The sequence below is a fragment of the Watersipora subatra genome, chromosome 1 (genome assembly GCF_963576615.1).
Source record: "Watersipora subatra chromosome 1, tzWatSuba1.1, whole genome shotgun sequence".
Classification (NCBI taxonomy): domain Eukaryota; kingdom Metazoa; phylum Bryozoa; class Gymnolaemata; order Cheilostomatida; family Watersiporidae; genus Watersipora; species Watersipora subatra.
In genome coordinates this window covers 56322956-56350277 of record NC_088708.1, presented here as the reverse complement: position 1 = coordinate 56350277, position 27322 = coordinate 56322956, and the positions used below count along the sequence as shown (strand labels likewise).

General features: G+C 35.5%; 2 protein-coding genes across 2 annotated transcripts; one reads left to right on the top strand and one right to left on the bottom strand.

Annotated features, from left to right (window-relative positions):
* The first annotated feature begins 10032 nt into the window (after positions 1 to 10032).
* On the top strand, positions 10033 to 24077 carry LOC137385781 (rab GDP dissociation inhibitor beta-like). Its single transcript, XM_068072337.1, has 10 exons — positions 10033 to 10157; positions 11223 to 11330; positions 11489 to 11585; positions 12741 to 12875; positions 14584 to 14782; positions 16376 to 16683; positions 20634 to 20732; positions 22023 to 22167; positions 22604 to 22658; positions 23728 to 24077. Exons 1-10 carry the CDS (start codon positions 10113 to 10115, stop codon positions 23860 to 23862), a joined length of 1326 nt encoding a protein of 441 aa, XP_067928438.1. The 5' UTR covers positions 10033 to 10112; the 3' UTR covers positions 23863 to 24077.
* A 1287-nt stretch (positions 24078 to 25364) lies between these two features.
* LOC137400663 (uncharacterized) lies at positions 25365 to 27004 on the bottom strand. The gene has a single exon (XM_068086998.1). It carries the CDS (start codon positions 26757 to 26759, stop codon positions 25713 to 25715), a length of 1047 nt encoding a protein of 348 aa, XP_067943099.1. The 5' UTR covers positions 26760 to 27004; the 3' UTR covers positions 25365 to 25712.
* Positions 27005 to 27322: the final 318 nt, after the last annotated feature.

Below are 27322 nucleotides of genomic sequence, written 5' to 3'. Positions count from 1 at the left end.
GGCTGCTGAAGGTGCAGCAGGATATGGGGCTTCTTAAGATGCAGCAGGATATAGGGCTGTTTAAGGTGCAGGAGGATTAGGGCTGCTTAAGGTGCAGCAGGATATAGGGCTGCTTCAGGCGCAGGAGGATATGGGGCTGCTTCAAGTGCAGCAGGATATAAGGCTGCTTCAGGCGCAGGAGGATTAGGGCTGCTGAAGGTGCAGCAGGATATGGGGCTTCTTAAGATGCAGCAGGATATAGGGCTGTTTAAGGTGCAGGAGGATTAGGGCTGCTTAAGGTGCAGGAGGATATGTGGCTGCTTCAGGCGCAGGAGGATTACCTGCTGGTTGGGCTGGTGAAGGTGCAGAAGGATATGGGGCTTCTTAAGGTGCAGCAGGATATAGGGCTGCTTAAGGTGCAAGTGGATATTGGGCTGCTTCAGGTACAGCAGATTATAGGGCTGCTTAAGGTGCAGCAGGATATAGGGCTGCTTCAGGTGAAGGAGGATATAGGGCTGCCTAAGGTGCAAGAGGATATAGGGCTGCCTAAGGTGCAGGAGGATATAGGGCTGCTTAAGGTGCAGCAGGATATGGGGCTGCTTAAGGTGCAGCAGGATATAGAGTTGCGCAAGGTGCAGCAGAATATCGGACAAATGACAAAGTTTGGTATTTAGATTCCTCTTCGTGTTCAAAATACTCCAGATTCTTCAGCTAGAAACCGTACCAGTGATATATTTCTCTTGATCTTTCAATTTTTTATGTTATGCACAAGAAAAAGCACAAGTACATTTGTTAAAAAGTATCTAGCAAAGTTTTTTACAATGCATAATTGTAGGGCAGGTTTCGTTTACTAAGGTTTAGGTTGATGTTATAGTTCATCTTCTAAAAGCAGATAAATCCAAAATTGCATTTGTTACCTGACAGCTGAAAAACTGGTCATAAAGCAAATTTGTATTCAAAATTTTCTGCACAATGTTGAAGGTGGCCTACAGTTCATCTAAGTATCTTCCTATAAACATACATTCAAGGTTTAGTGAGTCCAGCAATAGCTCTGTATTTGTGAAATGACAACTTCACATTTACTTTCATTTGCGCAGTAGTTGCATTGTGTTGAATTGTAAATAATACCGGTGCTATAAAACTAATTGGCTAATAAAACTAATAGTACATTTACGAAATTTTAAATATACAATCCATTCTACTTTTCTTGCCGCAAATGATATAAATACTGGCTTCAAAGAACGCTCACAACTTTTGACTTTTATGCTATAACAGCTCTGATTTAGCCTTTGATTTAGATTTAGCAAAATGTTCTGTTATAAGCCAGCAACTGATTTACACTTGATTACATGTACAGATATAAGGAAAGCCAGCAGAGTATTTTAAAGTTTTCCATAAGCCTGTAAGTTATGTAAAAGCTCATTGTTTACTTATGGTCAAAAACGGGTAGTTATTTTAAGTACATTTTGCTAATAACTGTCTCAGCATTTTTTGAAATATTAAAAAATAATACAAAGAGTAGTTGATACTTAATTATACTATTATATATATATCATTAAATATGTATATTACATGATTAGTAAGTAGTTATTATTAACTAATTTAGTGTATCCGATATGTAGTGTTCAGATGGTTTTTTTAGTTCCGGTTTATTTCTGATCAACCTAAGAAGACGAAAAACTAGCTGCTATGTAGACTGTTACACATGCGTAAGTTTACATTATGTATACAGCCGCATCGCATTACAGGAACTCAGGCTACAAAATGGCCTATTGTCTACAAATTATAAAAAGATTTAGATTTGTTATTAAAGCAGTGGGTGTCTTTCTACCTAATAGTTCAGTTATATAACACGAGCACTTGACATAATGGTTACTGCTTTGTAAACAGCAGTTTGTACCCTGTTTGGTTTAATTGCATTTTGTAAGCTTTCATACTTCGTGATAAGTGTTTTTGTGTACAGTCTGCACTCTGGCGTCTTTAATATTTCTGAAGTGCTCCTAACATCTGGATGCCTAGAGCAATGGTTTGTTCCAATCATGCAAATTGCATCGGTTTACTTAATTGATTTACATTACTTTACATTGAGTAAACCTCTCTATAGATTGGGCTGTAAAAGTCATATGCCCTCTAGTGCAAAGGTATCTTGAACAATTTATTATTAACTTATAAATTTGCAATGAGAGACAGAATTATTTGAACAGAATCAATTTAATATACAGAATAAGCCTTCATGTACATGTAACACAAGCATTTGTGACCATCTAATAAATGGTCCAATAGATATACTTACCATAATTATGTGATAAATTGTATCATACGATTTATGTTTAATGTTGTTTTCATTGTAAATGTGTGCAAAACAATGAGGTGGTATAGACAGCTTCCTTTTTACTGCATCTCTAATTTTATTAACATGCTAGCAAAAACCAAAAGTTAAAACCCTGAATTAAATGCAAACAAAGGGAACAGCAGCTTTTAAATATTAACAGATAATTTTAAATATTCTTATTTGTAGCCAAACTCAAAACATTAAAAATTTTCAATGTGAAAATAAAAATGCTCAATTTTCTTTATTCAACTCATATATAACGTATCGCACACTTTGAAATTAAATTAGACAGCTGTCATCATTTCAACAACACGTTACATAAAAAGCAGACTAAAGAAGATAAGATTATTATTAATTTTGACATGAGACAAAGCATAAAAATGTTGATAGTTAACATTGATAGTTAAGTTGAAAAATTAAAATTGTTAATATGCTTGCGTCCCACTTTTAAAATGGTGCTTCAGGCATAAAATGCCTACACAATAATTTCCCAGTGTTTAGGCTAGAGCTTGATGTATTTCTACTATCCATCTTCCTGTATCATGAAGCTTTGTTCTTGTTGGTCTCAAAGCATGCATGCGTCATAAGATTGATTAATATACAAAAACATTGAGCTTGACTGCTAGTGAAAATTAACTAACATGCCAGATTACCAGCTCATCATCAATGGCTTAAATTGTCTGATATGTTACCTCCCGTGAATTATGCAAACCTTCAAGAAATATGGATAAATGTCAGTCAATTTATACCTTCAACAATTAATCACATGATTTTGGGATAGATGGGCTATGATGACCATTTAGAGCATCGCTTCCCCATTCTTGTTCATTGCTAAGCCCTTACAACTGGTGAGGGCAGTCGTGGACACCCTTATTCTGAATGAAAGGAAAACGGCTCAAAACAATGAAAAGCAGACATTCGGAATACATGAAAACAATATGTTATTAGAAGGTCATTCTAAGAAGAGTGTGACATTTTTATACAGCAGCAACACAAAACAGTCTTATATTTCATGATCTTTGACTTTTTTCTTGCCTCTTCTCTACTATTATTTTATTTGATCAAAATGTATTTTTTTGTAAATGAATAAAATTCTTAGATCACTTACAGGGTTGATGGCATTACTATATTTATTTTTGACATATAAAAATCCAGATTAACATAGGCAAGTTGTTATGAGAACAAATACACTTTCTTCAATTTCATGATTGATTCATGGACTCAATTTTCAAGATTGATTGATTCAAGGACTCGTCTCGGAACAATGCTTTGTTGTTGGCCAAACTCAATTCTTCACAGTTTTATAAAAGCTGACAGTTGTTCAATCGATACCAAATCTTTCACTCTCTAAAGTTTGTCAGAAAGTGATAATAACTAAAAAGATTCTCCTATGTTTAATTTGAAACTAGTGATATTATCAACATAGAATGTTGCCATGGATATAGGAAAATGATCAACAGATAGCTATTATCAACCAAATAAATGTTCCAAACCTCACATATGCTGGACTCACAAACAACAGGACTATGAAAGGGTTTAAATACTCTGATGATTATCTCCATCTCTCTGTACAAGTACTCAAGTAGAAACCTGTTTCTATCAGAGCTAGTCTGGAATGTTTCAGAGAGTTTCGAAAACAAGGTTTAGTGCACCCTTGAAAGACAGTGTGGTGAAATTGTCAGTTATGGGCAGCTTGCTGAGCTCTGTGGGAACTCGAGGGCCAGCCAGGCTGTTGGGTCAGCAATGAGGAACAACCCTGTAGCCTTGGTTGTACCTTGTCATAGAGTTATTCTTGCATCGGGTATGACTGGAAACTACTCTGGCGGAAAGCTAAACAACACTAAATCATGGCTGCTTGAGCATGAGAAAAAGAAAGATAACTCTTTTATCTTTCCTTATACATAATCGATTCTGGATTAGTTAGAATGTGAGATTTGTAATTAACATGGTTGTAAACTTGTCTTTTGTTAAAATGTTATAAATTTAGTTACAAAAGCCTTTTTTTCATTTTTCTAGTGTTTATCATTTTAAAAACATTTTACATTAATTTTTACACTTCATAGTTTTTTAAAAATTAAATACATGTTTTTACTATCATTACTTTCTGTATTTAAAATACAACAAATGTTTTATTACACATAATTCACCGAGGACAGTCACCAATTGTAACTCGTTTGTCAGCAGAGCACTGCTTTGTGACTTACTGAATAGTATCTGCTTAAGTTGGAGTTATCTTTTCGTGCAGAAATTAATTTTTTGACAGAATGAAAGATAGGCAGAAGTATAATAAACTAGGCTCTTTACAATATTGACTTCATTAATTGGTAGCCTCAGTTGCACAAAAATCTGATGGAATATAGCCATGGCTGAAGGCTGTTTTCAAATCTCATATAACATTATATTGCTAAACAGAACGTAATATATATAAAATTGTTTCCTCACCCCGGTTAACCTGTATGGGTGGTAGTTTCTGCTCTAACTCGGGTCTCTTACCAGAGACCTAGGAGTTTGAGCACTCGCCTCAAGATCTTAGCTGTTCCCAATAGCGCACTTTTCTGCAACTCACCTGAGTTGATTGCTGTTGGTATCTGGGCAAGCCACATTTTATGTGCCGGTGTTATTGCACCCAGTGCCCCAATGACTACTGGGATTACAGTTGTTCTTACATCCCAGCATTTTTCAATCTCTTCTCCAAGAGGGAGATATTTCTCTACCTTTTCTTTTTCTTTGCTGGCTATATTGTAGTCATTGGGTACTGCTATATCTATTATAGTAGCCCTCTTGTTCTCCTTGTTCACCACCACTATATCTGGTTGGTTTGCCAAGACATGCTTGTCAGTCCGGATGTAGAAGTATATACATGTATATATATATATATATATATATATAAATATATATATATACAAGAGGGCTACTATAATAGATATAGCAGTACCCAATGACTACAATATAGCCAGCAAAGAAAAAGAAAAGGTAGAGAAATATTTCCCTCTTGGAGAAAAAATTGAAAAATGCTGGAATGTAAGAACAACTGTAATCCCAGTAGTCATTGGGGCACTGGGCGCAATAACACCGGCGCATAAAATGTGGCTTGCCCAAATACCAACAACAATCAACTCAGGTGAGTTGCAGAAAAGTGCGCTATTGGGAACAGCTAAGATCTTGAGGCGAGTGCTCAAACTCCCAGGTCTCTGGTAGGAGACCCGAGTTAGAGCAGAATTTACCACCCATACGGGGTATCCGGGGTGAGGAAACAATTTTTTTATCTATATATATATATCCTGATGAAGAAGAAGGTTGCAGTTCACTAGAAGAGAGTGCTCAATATTAGAATAGAACATTTATATAGAATATATTAAGAACTCAAAACTTTTAAAACATTTTACTACTTAAAGTTTCATGGTTGTTACTATTCATCAGGTAAAATTAAAATGATCTGAAGCTCATATGACTGTACGCAAAAACACATCAAGTAGCTTAACGATAAAGGCCAGCTACATATAATACAACAATTTAATTGGTTCATGTCACAGCATTGCAAATTAAGTGCTTATTTGAATGCCTGCACTTTGACACAAGCTCGTTTCTTGAGTTTAAGCTTGCAAGCTCAGGTTTGTATAAAATAAAGTACTTCTCCCAAATACACAAAGTACAGCGTTTACTGGTCTTATTGTAACTACTCGCTTTTTTCAATACTCTCCACTTGATGTCGTACTGGATGGATCGACCTTTAAACTGCCATATATAATTACTTAGTTCTGTTGAAGTTCGTTTTGATGGATTGTTGAAGCTGCTACGATGGTTGTAATATCTTTTCTTGAATGAGCCCTCTGTCAGGCCAACATATGTCTGTTTGGTAGCATCAGGTTCGTTGGTCATAACTGTAGCCTGATAGATGACAGAACTAGACGAACACGCATTTGGCAGTGGACATGTACCTTTATCTCGACAGTTGCATGTTGCTGTTGGCTTTTCGTTTAATAGCTGCGCTTTGTTGTTATTTGTAATAATCTGTCCAATATTCTTCATGCAGCTATAGCTAAGTTTTAAATTGTTTCTATTAAATATCGAATAAAGTTTGTGATCTTTGGGAAATTCTTCACTCAGAGTTCTGAAAAAAAGCTTTCCTATATTGGTGGCAACATTTTTAGAGAAAGGGGGGTTATACCAAAGTATATTTCTCCTGCGTTTGTTTCTTAAAATGTCCACTGCCAAATGCATGTTCGGCTAGTTCTGTCATCTATCAGACTACAGTTATGACCAACGAACCTGATGCTACCAAACAGACATATGTTGGCCTGACCGAGGGCCCATTCAAGAAAAGATATTACAACCATCGTAGCAGCTTCAACAATCCATCAAAATGAACTTCAACAGAACTAAGTAATTATATATGGCAGCTTAAAGATCGATCCATCCAGTACGACATCAAGGGGAGAGTAATGAAAAAAGCGAGTAGTTACAATAAGACCAGTAAACGCTGTAATTTGTGTATTTGGGAGAAGTACTTCATTTTATACAAACCTGAGCTTGCGAGCTTAAACTCAAGAAACGAGCTTGTGTCAAAGTGCAGACATTCAAATAAGCACTTAATTTGCAACTCTGTGACATGAACCAATTAAATTGTTGTATTATATGTAGCTAACCTTTATCATTAAGCTACTCGATGTGTTTTTGCGTACAGTCATATGAGCTTCAGATCATTTTAATTTTACCTGATGAATGGTAACAACCATGAAACTTTAAGTAGTAAAATGTTTTAAAAGTTTTCAGTTCTTAATATATTATATATATTATATATATATATATTATATATTATATATATTATATATATATATTATATATATATATATATATATATAGCGGATATGAACACCAACTCAAGTACACTCAGCAACCCACTGCTACAACACCCAAAACATACAGACGCTCCCAAAAAATCATATGGTACAATATTCCTTATAGTAAGAGTCTACTAACTAACATTGGAAAAATTTTCATGCAAATCATCGCTACTGAATTTCTACCTTGCAGCAAACTGCATAAAATATTAAACAACAACAACAACTGCAAGATCAGCTACGACTGCATGAACAATATAAGACATACAATTATGAGTCACAACAAATCAATGCTAAGCATAACACCAACAGGAGAGAAAACCAAATACTGTAATTGCCGCCAACAAATGACCTGCCCGCTAGAAGGCAAATGCTTAACTCGATCTCTTGTATACCAGACAAAAGTGACCACTGCAGACATTACACAAACTAACACCTATGATGGGCTTACAGAAGGCACATTTGAGGCACGCTACACCAACAACAAAAGCTCATTCAAGCATGCCAATAAGAGACTATCAACAGAGCTATCAAACATATATAGCAATTAAAAGACAATAAGATTAATTTCAGCATACCATAGATTGGAAAATTTTACGAACTGCTTCCTCTTTTAATAATATATTCAGGAGGTGTGAGCTTTGCCTTTGGGAAAAGTTTTTTATAGTTTACAAACCCCATTTATCATCTCTTAACAAAAGAAAAAAAGTGCTTTATAATTGTAGGCCTGCCACAAAGTTTTTATTAAGCTATTGTGTCACTTAACAACATTTTCTTAATTATATAAGCTCAACATGATTTTACAAGCTATATCTGTAATTCTTAATAATTCGTTTTAAACTTTCACAAGCTACCTGCAAGGTACATCTGTAATTCTCAGTAACCCCTTCTAATCACTTTAACCATCTGATTATGTATACCTTACATAAAGCATATTCTATTAGGCAAATTTTATCTAATGAGTTCAGTCGTTTTAACTGTATGAAACTAAATAGTAATAAAATGTTGCCAACTTTTTAGTTCTACTGTTTAATACATTATATATCTGTATATATAATATATATATAACACATAAACATATTTTTTATAAAAGTATATTGCTAAATAGAGTGTAATATACATATAACACACGTAAACGCAGTACGTTGCGGAATACTATTCATATTTTATATATTAATATATATTTTTTATGATTAAGCTTCAACTGCCAAAATTGACTCAAGCCTTACAATTGCACTGATATTATTTATGTCAAATTCGAATGTGTTAGTTGACATTGAATTTAAATCTAACTTAGCATTTATTAAAGTCTGAAAAATATTATCAATTTACATATTTGTTGAAATTGATATAAACTACAGTATGAAGTAACTATTAGCAAAAATGAAAATCTACTCATGTGTAAATTATTTATAAGGCTGTCGTCAATGTCCTCACACAGCCTCTTGTGATCTGGGCTGACCAAAACTATGTTACATTGGTCCCTCCATGATCAGGGCTGACCAAGGTTATATTACACTGGTCACTCCATGATCAGGGCTGACCAAGGTTATATTACACTGGTCACTCCATGATCAGAGTTTACTAAGGCTCTGTCACAATGGCCGCACGACCATTAACAATATATAAAGCAAATTAGTTTTCTCTGCTAACATCACAGCTATTATCATGAGTGTACTGTAGCATTGTCATCCAAGTAAAATTTTTGAATTATCTCTGTACTTTTAAAACCTAAACACCATTGAAAATGTTTGAAAATACATCAAAAATGGATAAAACTTATGCTTTATGCTTGTTATCAATACCACTGTTGCTTGGAGTAGCCAAAGCTTATCATGTCATGAATGTTGATAATTAACAATGATATGCCAACTAATGTTATTGCCATTGTATTTTGACTGAAGAATAACAGAAGACAGCAGCCACTGATACAATTGATACATTCTACAATTCTTGATGTCAGGTTTACCTTGAGTGTTTTTTGTTAAATAGTAATACTTAGCTTTAATCGTTAAGATGAATGCATGAGCCGCATAACATTGTAGGCTGATCAATGTTAGTTACAGCGGATTAGCCAGCTAGTCTGTGTGTTGTAATAAGTGACATTTTTATATGCTTTGTGCGAGCCCAATCCTTGAATAATCTGTAAGAAACATTGTCTAATATGCATCCAAAAACAAAAGAATATGGTGGGTTTGAAGCGAGATTACATATGGTCACTCAAATCTGACTAAAACAGCACAGATGAAAAATATCTGACTGTTATCTTTTTGTAAAACTACGATTATGTAGAAACATTAAACAATAATGCCTACCAGAGTTCTAGTAAATTTTAAAATTGTACATAGGTCATTATGGCTAGTGTTCAAACAGCTGGTCTAATTCACTTTTGGATTTCGTTTTATTATAAACTTTGTTTACATAATTTATTCATGAACAGCTTTTTTCATGAACAGCCTTATGTAAATATTGACTGATTAACCAGCGTATAATCAGTTGTACAATTTAATCACAGGTGTTGATTAACTGAAAAAATTATTCTCAGCTGTATGTTTGCAACAATTTCAAAACTAATACTAAATCAACCTATTTATTAGTTAAAATATTGTAAACCGACAACTGCTTAGATGAAGTATAAGTATTGTTCAATCGGTTCGGCAATATTCTACCCAAACAAAGATGGAGATTTAAAATTTATTTGACGTTACAATAAACATGCATTTGTAGAACTCTAGGAAAGTACTTTATGCTTTATGTGCCTAATGTTGTGGACTACCCTATGTCGGATACGGTCTATGCCACTGACCTCTATTACCAGTAGAGGCGGTCTAGGTCAGTGGTCTATGCACGTATTGGAGCTATATGTGTATTTCCTGTTCCGGTTTTATCGAATCGCCATTTCTCCTTTTGCTGGATAGCGGGAGGTGTGTCATTTGCTGATTTACCAAAGAACTTCTGCCATGGATGAAGAATACGACGTGATAGTTTTAGGTACCGGCCTTAAGGTACGGCTATTAGAATTCATTTCATTAAATCGTCTTACATAAGTTCATATAAACTATAGCAGGGTAATGACAACAAAACTGCGTATATCGATTTACTTGGCTCAATGGGGAAGTAATAAGATGCATAAAATGGCAATTTGCTATGGTTGGTTCAATTTTTATTAACATGAACATGTCTAAAACTTTCGACTAAAAATATTGACAACTGTCATGATGAGCGACGCGATTTAACTGACGCTGTTGGTTTATCCCATGTTTGCGCAAGAGTTAAAGCGTTTGATTTTAGCTCTATTTTTAATTTTACAGTAATGATATTTTACACCTACTGTGGGCAATGTTTTGTACAAATTTAGGTCAGTAAATTGTTAGGCCATATTGGTTTAGTATCTGTTGCACCGGTTATCTGAATTTTGCTTTATATGTGGGACACGGCAAACTAAAAGACGATTATACTAATGATGGGCTATTTTAAAAACGTTATTTGGATGATTCGTCAAAGCTGTAAAATATTTATGTACTTTTACATTGGTCTCTAATTAATCTAAATTCTTTTTGCATAGTATATTAACTCAGTACTCAAGGAGGCCGAAACTAATTTTTCAGCTATTATATCACTGATAGTTTTTATTATTGTTCATTTTTTGTGTGAACCTTACAACATTGATAGTCTATAGTGGTTTGGTCAATGGGACATCCAACCACACTTTTCATACTTTGAAGGCAGCTCATCAAAAAGCAATGCATGTGATATAGCTGCTCGTTCCGGCTGAATGCTGACTTGAAAAAGGAGTCTCTATCATTTGTCTAGTGAAGAAATCATTACTGGATCAACTAGTAGATAACTATCAATGTCTAGGACAATGCTATGATTTACATTATTGTTTCATCTACGTAAATGTCAATTTGAACTTATTCCAAATTATATACGCTAGTTTTATCTTATTGTATACAATAGACATTCAATGAAAGAAAGATTTCATGCTTCATTTGTGTTCATTTTTTCAGAATTAAAATCGAGTGTATGTTTAAGTATTTTACATATATGCTCTAACCTCCTTTTTTTAGGAATGCATTCTGAGTGGAATGTTGTCCGTGAGTGGGAAGAAGGTCCTCCACATGGATAGAAACAAGTATTACGGAGGAGAGAGTGCTTCTATCACTCCACTTGCTGATGTGCGTTTGTTACTGTGTTACTAAATGTTATGAAATACTCTGCAATAACTTTCATCAAACGACGTTTACTGAGCATGTGTTGTAACTTGTATACTCTTAATCTGCCAACTGCCATGTTGAGATATTGCTCAGTGTTTCTATTTGTGGTGTATTTTTAGTTTTATGCGAAATATAAAATGGGAGCACCGCCATCTCAGTATGACAAGGGAAGGGACTGGAATGTGGATCTCATTCCAAAGTTTCTCATGGCGAATGGTGAGTCTATTTTATACAATTGTTAATTACTCTCATACGCCTGTTTGATTTCTGGTGAAAAGGGGGAAACATTTCTATTACACATTACAAAATCTTTTCAGTTTATGAGTCTTCTAATCGATTAGTTTTTTGTATAATGGTTGAAGCTTTCTTAATTAAAATAGATCCACATCCTGCGTGAGGCGAAAAGGATTTGCATTAGTGATAAAGGATGGCAAGATAGCAGTTTATACTTTATACTTAACATAATTCAGAGTTTTAAAAACAGTGTTTTAAAATGGAGCTAGCTAAGAAATGCAGTACATCAGCATTGCAAGAGGTGGATGAGATGGCGCTTTGAGCTACTATTCAAAAAGATCCAGTCGTAACACTATTCAAGAAGATCCAGTTATCATTCAAGGAACAAATATAATTTAAATTTGCGTTTGAATAATTGAATGCTCTATTGTATTATTACTTCATTGTATGGCGTGTTTTACATTGTAAAATTTAGACATTCTTTTGTTGTGGTGATGACGTTTAACACGGTATAACACTGTGTGTGGTCTTAGCAGCTCTTTCACTTCCTCTTTCAGACGACATTTAAAAGTCACATTCATGTCTAAAATTAACCTTTTTGCCCCTAGCCTCAAGATACCACTTGTAAGTCATACATTTATTAAAGTTTTACAAATTATAGGGAATCTTTTTTACCTAGCATTGCTATACTGGGTGCTACTCACCTGTTGTGTCTAATCTTCTGGCTAGCTGAAAGATTACTATTTACTCCAGTTAAAACTTCAATTATCTATGGAGGATTGAAGTGTGTCTAATCTAGCCTTCGGTGCAAAACATGGCCAGCTTGTTAATTGTGTGTGACCTTAATAAGGTGATGTGATGCTTAGAGATTGTGTTGTTGATATTTTATATCTACCAAAATATAAATAGTATTATAAAAATATTGTTGTTTTTGTAACTATGCGTTTTATCATGGCTTTTAATAGAAAGCAAAAAGCTGAGATATGAATTGTTTTACAGATAAACTAGGTTATACAAGGCGGCTTACAGTTGCAACTAGTTTTACTAGAGCAATAGAATTATTGATTTTACGCTAGCAGACTGAGGCATTTATTGTGTCTGTTGTATGATGGCTATGCACTGTTCGATGGTTTCTAGGTCAGCTTGTCAAGTTGCTCGTCCACACCGGTGTTACAAGGTACCTAGAATTCAAATCAGTTGAGGGTAGCTATGTGTTTAAAGGAGGAAAGGCGCACAAGGTGCCAGCCAGTGAGAAAGAGGCACTGGCTACAGGTGAGACATCAAAATTCAAAATCAAATGCGTGTTCTTGTAGTCTTCAGGTACAAACACACTGGTCAGATTTGCACTCAGTATTGCAAGAAAATGTGTGTTTAAGGCAAAATGTTGGCGAGGCATATTAATCTATATCTGTCGCTAACTAATCACACAGTTGTCTAGCTACTTTACTATGCCTGTTGACGGAGAAATTACCCATAAGGTAGTTTGCATACCAGTTTGCCCCAGTTATTTTGGTCTTTAAACACCATCCTATAAGATATTTCATTTACAAGTAATTGTGACATGGTAAAAGAATTGCTGTGAATCTATTGCTTATCAAGGCTTGAAACAATCTCATTTGGTTTTGAAAGATGTTTGGCCATCTTAAAATATTATAGCGTAATATAGCGTAAAATAGCGTGACAACCTGTGACTGTGCCGACACCTGCAAGAAAGCAAAACATTTGTGACGACTATTTTGCATAGTTGGTAGGACTCGAATGTTAATAGTATGTTTAATCGGAACATCGCTATATGATAGAACCATTCAAACTTGAAAGGTGGATTAGAATAATATTGGTGTTTTGTTCCTTAAGTTTCTGTAAAGCTCAGGTGGCCAAAATAAACACCATGCTTCAGACTGAAATCGGTTGCCTTTTGGTTGCTTTTCTAAAGAGTTTGGCATGCCTACTCAGATCACTTTATTTAGCTCCTTTATTTTGGAGTTTTTTTTTCCAGTCTTTCTAAAATTTATAGCTTTATTAACAACCTGGAAACTGAATGGCGGAGTTGTTAAGAGATTAGAGATGGTTAAGTGAATACATTGTATGGGAATTGAATTTGCTCAAAGTTCTTTGATCGGATGTCATCAATCTATCGAATAACAATTGCATTTGTTTGCATACGATAGTTCCTAATAAGCCCATATGTATACTAGCTAATAACTGGGTTAATAATATGAGTTTTGTAAAGTTGTATCTTCTGTCATGCAGAAGAATCGTCAATTGTTTCATTAGAACTGCCAAACTTCAAATTATTCATTTTCAATTTTCCCACTAATATTATCTCACGATAACCAGTCTTAATAGCAAGAGTGATTATATTTTACTCTAAAACACATTTAACAGTAGTATTTTTCTCTGCTAAACCTTTATGTAAAGCTTGCCAAATTTCTGTCATTACCGACAACCATTGCAATTCTGCCAACTTTATAATGTTAGTAAACATGTTAGCTACAAGTAATCTAAAACAAGGATTATTTTACTTGTAGCAGGTTGTGTCAATACGCTACCAGTAATTACTTGAAATTTGCACTTGATAGACTAGCCTGGTTATGTGACTATAAGTACTGTTGCTATTTTTGTTTGCAGATTTGTATTTTGGATTTAATACCATATAGATTAATAAGATTTCTCGCTCGGTTACAATGACACTGCATTGTTGAAAATCATTCAAATAAAACAATACATTATGAATTAACCAAAGTTACTGTTTTGAGCCGCGTACTCTTGTCACCGGTAAGCTTGAGCCAAAATAATGTGAGTAAAGTATTTGTTGCTCATTACTCGCTAAAGGGATCGCTTACACTGATTTCTGGTAAAATCTAACGAGGGATAATTGACTAGTGTACGTGTAGCCTACTTTTTATATTTATGCTTCAACAATCCTTGCTTTAACTTACACAAACCATTAATGAAAGTTTCCTGATTGGGACTCATGCAGGTTTGATGGGCATCTTTGAAAAGCGCAAGTATCGTAACATGCTCATATTCATCCATGATTACGACCCACAAAATCCGGCCTCATTTAAGAAGATCAACCCAAAGGAGGTGACTTGTCAGCAGCTGTATGAGCACTTTGGAGTCGACAAGAATACACAGGATTTCACCGGACACGCTGTTGCTCTCTACAGAGATGACAAGTGAGTAGCTCGCATTCAGTAACCTTAACTCTTTTAGGCTAGAGATGCAAGGAAAATGTTGTAGTTTAGCGTTGGCCTTCGTGTCTTGGATACGAATTAGATTTATGCATCTTATACATTTAGACAACTGCGGACTTTTGTGTATACAGTTTTCAGTCGCTGATACTCAAACAGAGGAAGACTTGCTAACCAAATTACATGTATTTCCATTTGTGTTTGAACTATTGCTATCCAAAGTTGTTTGGAGTCTACTACAAATGAATATGCACAAAATCTTAACAGAATCTATCAGAAAGTATCAGTATTTTTCTTTCATTTGTGATTGTTTTTGATGTTTGAGGTGATCTGACTGCCAGGTAGTTTTAAAATTAAAATCGATAAAACTTGATCACGGGTAAATCGCTTAGCTCAAGAGAAAATGCGATCATGCCGTCCATAGTGGCAAAGAGACCGCCGGAATAGTTGTGTAGCTTGAATAGGTGTAACTTGAATGCAATTGCCGATATTAACTATAGCTATACCAACTACAAATTGATTGTCTCAAATCATATGACAATCAATTTACAAAAATCACACTTCTTTATAATACTGATGAAAACCTTCGAAACAGCTTTACTCTTAAGTTTAACAGTCAATCTATCACTTGTAGACATGAGACAAAATTGTTAGGATTTGTTTTGACAGATCGACTCTCTTGGAATAATCATGTCGACACTATTTGTAGTAAGGTCACGAAGTCATTGACTCTGCTCCAGTTTTGCAGGCCATACATGAACTCAAAATTCGCTATTGGATTTTATTATCAGTTTATATTTTGCCATATTATTTATGGTATTCACATTTATTATAATCTAGCTCCAAGATATGTCACTAAGGATTAATCTTTGTTGCAAAAAAGAGCATTTCGACTCATTGCACATCATATTCCTGCATATATTATTCCGACGAATGATCTTTCCAAATCTCTGCGTCTTCTTACTCTGCCTATGCTAAATATTTATTTTACTTCAAATCAATGTTTCAAGATTTTTCATGGTTTGTGTCCTCGTTTTTTACGTGACAATTACAGGTTCTCAACTCATTTCAACTTACGTGATGGGAACAAATTGCATACAATCACTAACAATCATTTTGAAAATGTCATTGCCAGCTGCTTTAACAATCTTCCACCAAATATCTGTTCTCTTAGCAGAGAAAAGCATTTTAAACACTTTTTGTCAGACTATTTATTCAATTTTAATGGCTAACTGTTGTTTTTTTCCCTTTTTTTGTTTTACTATTGTTGTATGGCCTAATTTAAAAAGCATTTCTACTTGTGAAATGAAGTTATTGCCAATAAAGTAAAGTTAGCAATGATAGCAACTAGTGACATCATTTTGCATGTAATTCTCTTTTGAGTGTTTTAACCTTGATGGAGTTTTATCGATTTTACTCTTGAAACATCCAGGCAATCAGATTAGCTCAAACATAAAAAACAACCGCGAATAATAGAAAAAGACTGATACTTTCTGATAAATTCTACTAAAGTTTTGTGCAAGTTCATCTTTAGGTTTGTTGGCACATTATTATTATTATTATTTGAATTGTTTTTAGCTATTTAGGCCACAAGGCTGAGGGGTTGGTGAGCAGATGCAAGCTGTATAGTGACTCTGTTGCGCGGTATGGCAAGAGTCCCTATCTCTACCCGCTCTACGGTCTTGGAGAATTACCGCAAGGATTTGCGAGGCTCAGCGCTATATACGGCGGCACCTACATGCTCGATAAACCGTGCGACAAGATCGTCACCAATGAATTAGGGGAAGCAGTTGGAGTTACTAGTGATGGCGAGACTGCTAAGTGTAAAATGGTGATCTGTGACCCCTCGTACGCCCCTGACCGCTGCAAGAAAGTTGGGCAGGTAGGTATTATCTTGTTGTTTTAAGGTTTGTCATTGCTAGTAACTTTACGATATTGGAGCGATTTATTCATGAACATATTTTATTTATACATTTATTGTGCTTCTGTATTCTGTTATACTGATTATATGATGTATTCTGTTATACTGAGTATATAGTGTATTCTGTTATAATGAGTATATGGTGTATTCTGTTATACTGAGTATATGGTGTATTCTGTTATAATGAGTATATGGTGTATTCTGTTATACTGAGTATATGGTGTATTCTGTTATATTGAGTATATGATGTATTCTGTTATACTGATTATATGGTGTATTCTGTTATACTGATTATATGGTGTATTCTGTTATACTGATTATATGGTGTATTCTGTTATACTGATTATATGGTGTATTCTGTTATACTGATTATATGGTGTATTCTGTTATACTGAGTATATAGTGTATTCTGTTATAATGAGTATATGGTGTATTCTGTTATACTGAGCATATGGTGTATTCTGTTATACCGAGTATATAGTGTATTCTGTTATACTGAGTATATGGTGTATTCTGTTATACTGATTATATGGTGTATTCTGTTATACCGAGTATATAGTGTATTCTGTTATACTGAGTATATGGTGTATTCTGTTATACTGATTATATGGTGTATTCTGTTATACTGATTATATGGTGTATTCTGTTATACTGATTATATGGTGTATTCTGTTATACTTAGTATATGGTGTATTCTGTTATACTGATTATACGGTGTATTCTGTTATACTGATTATATGGTGTATTCTGTTATGTTGAGTATATGGTGTATTCGGTTATACCGAGTATATGGTGTATTCTGTTATACCGAGTATATGGTGTATTCTGTTATACCGAGTATATGGTGTATTCTGTTATACTGAGTATATGGTGTATTCTGTTATACTGAGTATATGGTGTATTCTGTTATACTGATTATACGGTGTATTCTGTTATACTGATTATATGGTGTATTCTGTTATGTTGAGTATATGGTGTATTCGGTTATACCGAGTATATGGTGTATTCTGTTATACCGAGTATATGGTGTATTCTGTTATACTGAGTATATGGTGTATTCTGTTATACTGATTATATGGTGTATTCTGTTATACTGAGTATATGGTGTATTCTGTTATACTGAGTATATGGTGTATTCTGTTATACTGAGTATATGGTGTATTCTGTTATACTGATTATATGGTGTATTCTGTTATACTGATTATATGGTGTATTCTGTTATACTGAGTATATGGTGTATTCTGTTATATTGAATATATGGTGTATTCTGTTATACTGATTATATGACGTATTCTGTATGTGACTGAAGCAGCTTAATAGTATCATTATGCCAAGAGGGTCACTACAACACATGACATGCATTTTGAGTATAACAAAATAAATAGATGGTCATGTTAATACGCAGTAGCGGTAGAACAGCTGCTCTAGAAAGGCCTCCAATGAAATTCTTGTAGTTGGTTTAAGTAATGCAGGAGCTCACTATCCTTTGTGTTACAACCATTTGATCATCTTCACATCTTTTACACAACCCGACTGGAACTGTTGTTGCTACAGTGATATCCATACTGTAATTGTTGAGGAACGATGAAGATTGGAGTTGTTCACTCAGGTGGAAAGCTGAGGAATACTTTACTATTTACATATAGAAGTTCTAGTCATTTTTCCACACCCTGTTTTCTCTGCGCCCATATTCCACATTACATATAACTTTACGCTCAACCCATTGGATATATTCAGCATTGTCATTCTTACCCCTTTTTATCTAGATACCTACTAGCAGCTATTGTTACAATCATCATTATTATAATCTATCTTCATTTGTTGTCGTTTCTTTACTTGGTACATTTGGTTGGCCACACGGATTTTGCTTTCACAAAATCTGGTTTAATGCTAGCCTTTTAGTATGAAAGCGGAAGTAGATGCGCACTGGGAATATACCACATTGATTAACTTTAAATGTAAATAAATTCCTAATGGCTATTGATCTTCTAGGCTTCTAGTCGTTATCCCATGGTCATATAGTGTACATTCAAGTTGTCGCTGGCCATTTCACAGCTATACATAGTATTACATTTGAACTCATTCACCTAGCTTTTGATTTTATACCGTCGCATTGATCAGTACACAGTGGGTAGATGTGGTAACATGGTCAGTACACAGTGGGTAGATGCGCTAACATGATCAGTACACAGTGGGTAGATGTGCTAACATGATCAGTACACAGTGGGTAGATGTGCTAACATGGTCAGTACACAGCAGGTAGGTCTGCTAACATGATCAGTACACAGTGGGTAGATGTGCTAACATGGTCAGTACACAGCTGGTAGATGTACTCACATGGTCAGTACACAGTTGGTAGATGTGCTAACATACATGGTCAGTACACAGTTGGTAGATGTGCTAACATGGTCAGTACACAGTGGGTAGATGTGCTAACATGGTCAGTACACAGTGGGTAGATGTGCTAACATGGTCAGTACACAGTTGGTAGATGTGCTAACATGGTCAGTACACAGTAGGTAGATGTACTCACATGGTCAGTGCACAGCAGGTAGATGTGCTAACATGGTCAGTACACAGCAGGTAGATGTGCTAACATGGTCAGTACACAGCAGGTAGGTCTGCTAACATGATCAGTACACAGTGGGTAGATGTGCTAACATGGTCAGTACACGGCGGGTAGATGTGCTAACATAGTCAGTATACAGCAGGTAGATGTGCTAACATGGTCAGTACACAGCTGGTAGATGTACTCATATGGTCAGTACACAGCTGGTAGATGTACTCACATAGTCAGTACACAGCGGGTATATGTGCTAACATGGTCAGTAAACAGCGGGTATATGTGCTAACATGGTCAGTACACACCAGGTAGATGTACTCACATGGTCAGTACACAGTGGGTAGATGCGCTAACATGGTCAGTACACGGCGGGTAGATGCGATAACATGGTCAGTACACAGCTGGTAGATGTACTCACATGGTCAGTACACAGTGGGTAGATGCGCTAAAATGGTCAGTACACGGCGGGTAGATGCGATAACATGGTCAGTACACAGCTGGTAGATGTACTCACATGGTCAGTACACAGCTGGTAGATGTACTCACGTGTCACAATCTAATATTTGATACCATAGTGCTAAAGTTACCCTTGTAATAGTTACTACTGGCCTCATTTCAATCAAGATAGCCTTTATCGTTATTCAAATTTCCTGCTCGTATTTCAAGGTACAATTGGAATGTGCGCAGCCATTCTTAGGCAGTCCACTGATAAGATGATGATGCGGCAGCATTTTATGTGTAGGAACGTGTCCCTACGAAATCATTATCAGTAGATGTACTAATGAACGGATATATGCCACCCAAAAACTAGGGCAAATGTATATGTGCAGCAGCTTTGGCCTTCTGCCACACGTCTAACAGTTGCTAAGTCTTCTCTTTGTTTGATTTTGCTGACTTTTCATGATTCGACTAGGGGAACTATGTCCATTTCATTGTCGGTTTTCATGATTCGACTAGGGGAACTATGTCCATTTCATTGTCGGTTTTCATGATTCGACTAGGGGAACTATGTCCATTTCATTGTCGGTTTTCATGATTCGACTAGGGGAACTATGTCCATTTCATTGTCGGTTTTCATGATTCGACTAGGGGAACTATGTCCATTTCATTGTCGGTTTTCTAATTATATTCAGAGGTGAAGAACTGTGACATTTTGACAGCAACTGACAGGATTTCCAATTAACTTGTTTTGATAATATGAAGCCTTGGTCTATTTATTTTGATTTGATCCTTTTCAGTGTTGTCTGACCATGCTGTTGGCAGCGCTTTAGGAAGCTTAGCATAACATTACTAACATTGCAATCTGTTTTAGTTGTTTCAGTAGAATGACGTTTTTTTGACATTGTAGGTAGTCCGTGCCATATGCATACTGAACCACCCACTTCCCAATACCTCTGACTCTTTGTCTGCCCAAATCATCATACCCCAAAATCAAGTGGATCGAAAATCAGGTTAGGAATTCTCTTTAATAACATTTTCAATGTCATACAAGGTCACGGCACTAGAAGTACTTCATGAAGGAGCTTAATGCTTCCGTTACATAGAATGTAGGAGACAATGAATAAGCATTGTGTATTATTTTTTATTCATGGGGTTCACTTGCTTCCTATTCGAAAGTCAAATGACAATATTTGACTATATACAATTCTAAGTTGCCCTCTCTTGTAAGTAGTTTACGTGAATTAAGGACAAACATTCACTTTAGATCTGCTGTTTCAAACAATACAAATAGTGCTTCAAGTATGACACTCGGGCAGTAGAGGTTTGCTAGGATTAAGTTGAACAATTTTAAAATCAGTGGTAGATTTTCTGCAAAAATGCATATTTAGCGTTATATGAAGCTTTTAGTCACTAGTTTACCCGAAGCAGTTGTGTCCAACGATTTTAATCATAGAATGCCGCTAGTAGCTATAGCCAAATTTTGCTGTCATGCTGAGTATCGTGTAGCTCTAGTAGTAAAGCGTTGATAAACATCTCTATATGACGTTAATGCTTTTTGAGATCTTTTTCAAGTTGAAACAATCTGTTGGAGCAAATACGCCTTTGAGAATACCCTGCAGTTCGTTTCATTTGTTCCATGGCCAAAATACTTTTGTAAATACTGCGGATGATTACAAATAGCATTGAACAAATGGGTTATATAAAACTAGACGAAACAATGAGTCAATTTTTACATCAGTAAGGACATACACATGCAGGTGTCGTGTCAAATATTTACTGGAATCGTTTGTCCTTTTTCAGAAAATTTAAATGTAAATGCAGAGTCCCTAAGGAGTAGATTCACAGCCGATGATTAGACAGAGCTGAGCTTTATACATTAATTATTTATTAATTTGTCTAGCATAGAGACTCTTCTTTATCCCACGACCAAACACGAGCGAAGCGATTGTTTGGAAGCTTTATGATAAAGGCATAAGTGCACACAACTCATGAAAATTAATAACACCTATAACATTAACATGTCATTATAACCATAATAACACCCAGCACATTAAAGCTACCATTGCAGTTATCCTATTGCACTGTGGTGCCATTTGACTGCTAATATTGCATTTCTCAACCATCAGTACCCTTTCTTTTTTCCAATATCACTTTGGTCGTGGGCTGTATGACAGGGGAATTTCTAGTTAACTAATACTCATGGAAAAGCAGACGAAACTTTCGCTGAACTGTTTTCATGTTTGTACATGTTGTTTGAAATCATATTCGCAGTCACTGGAGACGAGAGTCTGTAATTGTAGATATCTATGTGTTGGCCGTATCATATGCCCACAATGTAGCCCAAAAGGGCTACTTCCTTGCCATTGTCAGCACCTTTGTTGAGACGGATAATCCTGAACTGGAAATCAAAAAAGGCCTCGACCTGTTAGGACCAATCGAACAAAAGTAAGTCTATCTTTTACATAATGTTTTCGACAAATAGCAGTTGATGATATAAAAAAGAAATGCCCCGGTACTTTAGTCTGTATCACATACAAGTACATAATATGCTAATTCATTATTTGCTTGTATCAAGGTTTATTTATTACGTTCAGTCAGTTGAAGGTATTTTGTTACAATTAGATGTTTTACTGACATGCGTTTTTCTTAAATTTTTTCGTATTACTTGTTCTCCAAGTTTATTATCCAGTCCATTTTTCTTTTTATTCGATGTATATCATTCTTATATGGGCTTCAACCATATGGCTGCGCTGCAGAACCTTATCAAAGGCCTCAAAATTACTCCTTGGTGATAATGCGTATAGGATTCACTGAACTGAGGGTATGCATCGGCGTGTAATCAATTTGTGTGAATAATTTTACCATGTTTTGTCTCATGTAGGTTTGTTACTGTGGAAGATTTGTATGAGCCAGTTGACGATGGAACAACAAGCAAGGTAAATTACTACCATTGGTTTGACTGCTACAAAGCACTGTGTTCCTATGGAAAATAGTAGATCATCTAATGACTTTTGCCAAAGGCCTTCAAGGCGTATTGAAAATTATATGTACAGTCATTGTTCATGCCTACATATGCTGTAAATACTATTTTGCGTTATGCTCACGATTATTGCTGTATTTGGATTAAATTTCATTTCATGTTAACGGGTTGTTGGTTCTCTTACAAAAACAAGTACGGTTTATTCACCAAGTGTCCAGTTGAGTCCACATGTTCTGTGTATATCTAAAGATGTTTTTATCTATTTGTATCATATGCAGCAATTAAATGCTTGAGTTTCCAAAAAGTTACTGGTCTGAAAAATTCAAAATTTGGTAGGTTCCTTTTTGAGGCAAGTTTGAGAATTTATAAAGTTGTGGTTAGCTGTACGTCCTCATTGAATAATGAATGTTGAGCATAGCAAACAGGTAATCATCTGCTTTACCTGATGGTTAATCAACGGATCCACCTACTTCTCCGTTATCTGTACCTGTGAGCCTTTAAATTATGCATATTGATCGATCACTTAGTTGTGTCAGCCCCCAACCACCCCTAAGCCTTTTAAATACATGTACATCAAATTAATTGTAGTTGTGGCCTAGTTTCTCCAAATTCATATAATCAACTAGTGAAATATTTGGTCGCTTCACCTAAAAACAACGGTTCGAACTGGCTCTAATATTTTTTGATAGTAAGGAAAATAATTTGATAAGATCATGCTACATCATCTTTACCGTTATAGTCTTAGTCGTACTAGTCTGGCAACGGTTATTTCTGGAATCAATGTTTGAATCTAAAAGGTTCATAAGCTAGCAGAGCGCTTTTTAGTTATTCGTACCATTGTTGAGTTTGTTTAGCCTCGCTCCTCTCCATGTGTGAATAATAGTAATAATAATAATAGACATTGCTTTTTGAAAAGTCCATGATGCAGCAAGGAAGCAAAGGATGAGATGTGAAGTGGTAAGGGATAACAATTATGGGTAAATCTGCGATATCTAACTTTTCGTATTCATTGAACTTTCTTGCAGATTTTTATATCCAAGTCTTATGATGCCACCACACACTTTGAAACCACATGTGATGATGTACTGGACATCTACAGGCGAATCACAGGAGCGGACTTTGACTTTAGTCAGGTGAAGCACAACCTCGGAGATGAGTGAGGGATGCGAAATAAGTCTGTCATACTGCGCAAGATTAACTGTTGTGTCGTAGTCTATTATTGCTTGACTGGTCAGTTAGTGATGGGTCTTGTAACCTTAACATTGTATATTCATGTTCAGTGGTATGGAAATATGGTGACATTCTGGTACAAAGTAATTATTTATATACAAAATCTCATTTGCACAGAAATAAACCATGTGAAAAAAGAGTAATTCTCAACCATTAGTGCTTGCTGTCCGTAATCGGGTCTACACATTTCTAACATATCAGGCAAAACTGCACTGCATGTGCAGCAGTGCAGCATTAAGCACTGCTGTGCTCTGTGTGATACTCGATTGTGCCAGTTCAACATTATACACTGATTGATCATTCTTTAGTGAGGTGGTTCACAACACTCACAAATGTTGTTCACAAATATGTGGTTCGCAAATGTTACTTCAAAATATATAGGTAGATATATACTTCATACACACTTCAACACAGTGATTTTGCAAAGAGATGAAACGCAAACTTGTGACATGGCTTGAGTGGGCCAAATAGACATATTTTCATGATTGTATTCATAGACAAAATAAGCATCCATATTGCTAACAATTAAATTGCTTTCTAGCAGGCAATAAAGAATCACTCGCCTTCACAAATGAAAAATCCACCGTATCCAATCCATCAAATGCAATGGCGGATGAAGCACTTATAATGTGCGTTGGCTTTTAGGTTTTGTGGCTTAGGCGAAATTATGCAGCAACTTCATGTAGTACAGTGGGCAGCAGGATTGGCTACTATCTACTAGATTGGCTAAAATTTTCACTGACAGTCCCTGGAAAGAAATGCTTTCGAGACTGAATGCAGGTCCTAATGGCATTTGTAACCGACTAATAATTTATAGTGTGCAATATAAAAAGAACGAATTGCCGTCTCAACCTGTAGGATTCAAGCATAAAAGCATCAAGAAGCTTTAAATGGCCCCTTTCCAGTCTCTAAAGCTTATGAAGTGGTAATGCAAGTTCTGTTTCCTCCAAACAAAACATGCATCGGAGAATCTTGCCGTCTAGCTTACATTTCCTTCCAACTCATGTTATTTCACTTTCTACCCCTTTCACTCTATTTATTCTTGTAATATTTCATTACTAGCTCCACCAACTGGACAGCTGTGAGGGAATCACTGCATTTCAGGTGTTGTGCTAAGAATCAAGCATGTCTAGAACCAAATGGATATATAAATACTCATTGTCACTCATCTGAATTACAATTTATTAGCAAGTTTATTAAATTCTCTAGTATTACAGGTTTTCATTTTTGCGGAATATTTTAACACAGTTTGTGATAAAAAAGGTTTAAATTTGTTATAAGAATCCGAAGGAAGTTTTGAATAGTTGAATACAGCCACAATGTTGCGTAGTGTGAAATGGATTGAATGACGTTGAAGAAATGGAAATGCTCACATAAATATATGCGTATGTTCAACTGGAGTATTATATAAGTCATATTACCCAAGGTGAGCTGTCTTATGAGAGCATTGTTATTATCTGACTGGATGATCAGTTAAATGTTTATAAAATAATGATCTCACGCATTCACATTTTTTATTGATGTTAAAAAATACACAATTATTTACATAATCTCATTACCACGTAAATAGCACACCATTTCAAGAAAGTAATTCTCAGTCATTATATAATGATTGTAACAACGGAAGAGAATTAAAAATTTGTGTAAAACACACCAAAAACGTTAAATGACTGCAATTCGAGTTGCAAGAACATTTTACACACTAAACGACTAGAATGAACATTTCACACAGACTAGAGAAAACATTTTTGTAGACTAGATGAATATATAATGCCCATGTTCACACATCCGCAGTCTCATTTCTATTAACCAATGCATCTGTATACTGTGGTGGTCCTTCAGGAGAGCTATCTACAAGGTCGGTTGGTCGATGCGCTGTTGTTAATCGTGGTGTCATTTCAATTACGGATGAATCTTGCTCTTGGGTTTTTTCTAGAGAAATTTCATGCAGTTCATTGAGTCCGATGAATATCATGACGAAGTTCTTGACGAGGAACACACTCATGTCTGAATCGAGATTATGCCATAGATACATTCTTACAGCCATGAATGGTACATTAACAAAAAATATGTACACAACAGCATTTGCAGCTGATAGCTCTCTTGAAAGCTTTGTAGCGTTAAAATGATTAAGAATGATGAGAATAAATGAGAACGTAGGCCGGAGAAGATTCAGTATTGCTATAGCCAAAATGGCTCTTTCCAGAGGGTAGCTTAGTATCAAGCCAGTTTCATTGACAAATAGCACATCCAGAAAATCCACAGTATCCAATACGTCAAATGTGATGCCGGACGAAACACTCGTGATATACATTCGCTCTTTGCTGTTCTCTTTAGCCTTGTGGTGAGACGCGACAAAAAGTATGAAGACTACACCGCTCAAACAAATCCCTGTTTTTAAGAACTGTGGTCCATAGAAATCGGTAGATTTCAGCTTATCGTCGATTGCGGTAATGAAGATGACAGCGACTTTTGCAGAGAGGTATGAAGAATAAATGAACCAAACAATGGCGGATAATGGTACTCCATATGACATGTGTTTCTTATTTAATCGTCGAGAATTAGAATAATATTCTAAGTGTTTGTATGATACGACAAATGTGACAATGAAGCCAGCCACAATTAGCGCGTCTCCAGCTATCCACCAGTAACATAACTTACAATGCTTACACTCATCCTCACCACCAGGTCCAGTGCCATAACAATTTATGATGATAACATCCATAAAGAACGACTGCAGTATTACTAACATAATGCATAACACTTTCATAGGGATGTTTTTTAGCTCTAGACACATCTTGTTTAGTATGACGTTTACAAATGCCATACTGATAGGCCAGTGATAGCTTAATGATTAGAACATGTAATAAGAATGACTAGATCAGTAGTCCATCAGTGAAGTGTGATGATCTTTTCGGGCTGAATATTGTCTCTAGGCCTATAAACGTAAGAAATAAATTTGTGACTGGTGGTTCTAGGAATTTTCAACTGACAAAAATGAGAAAATGAATTAGATGTCATGCAAAAGAATCCTTCAAGTGATCTGATCAGACGCAATGAGTATCACTGATGTTTCACCACAAAAATGAATGTTTGTGAACATTGAAATTAGGTAAATCTATAACTGACAAAAGCGCATTTTTGACGCCAATGCGGAATATTCGACATAACCATAACAGGTATTTGACATTGTACTGATTCCATTTATTCTAAAAAGCATTAATTTTCATATTGATAAGCAACTTATATTATGCCAAACATAATATAATACAACAAGCCATTACAACAAAGATCAAGTTATGGCAATCTGGGCTACTAAAATAAATATTTATTTGCTATTATAATTTTATTGAGGTCTTGCGCAGTATAGTTGGCAAAACTACAGTTATT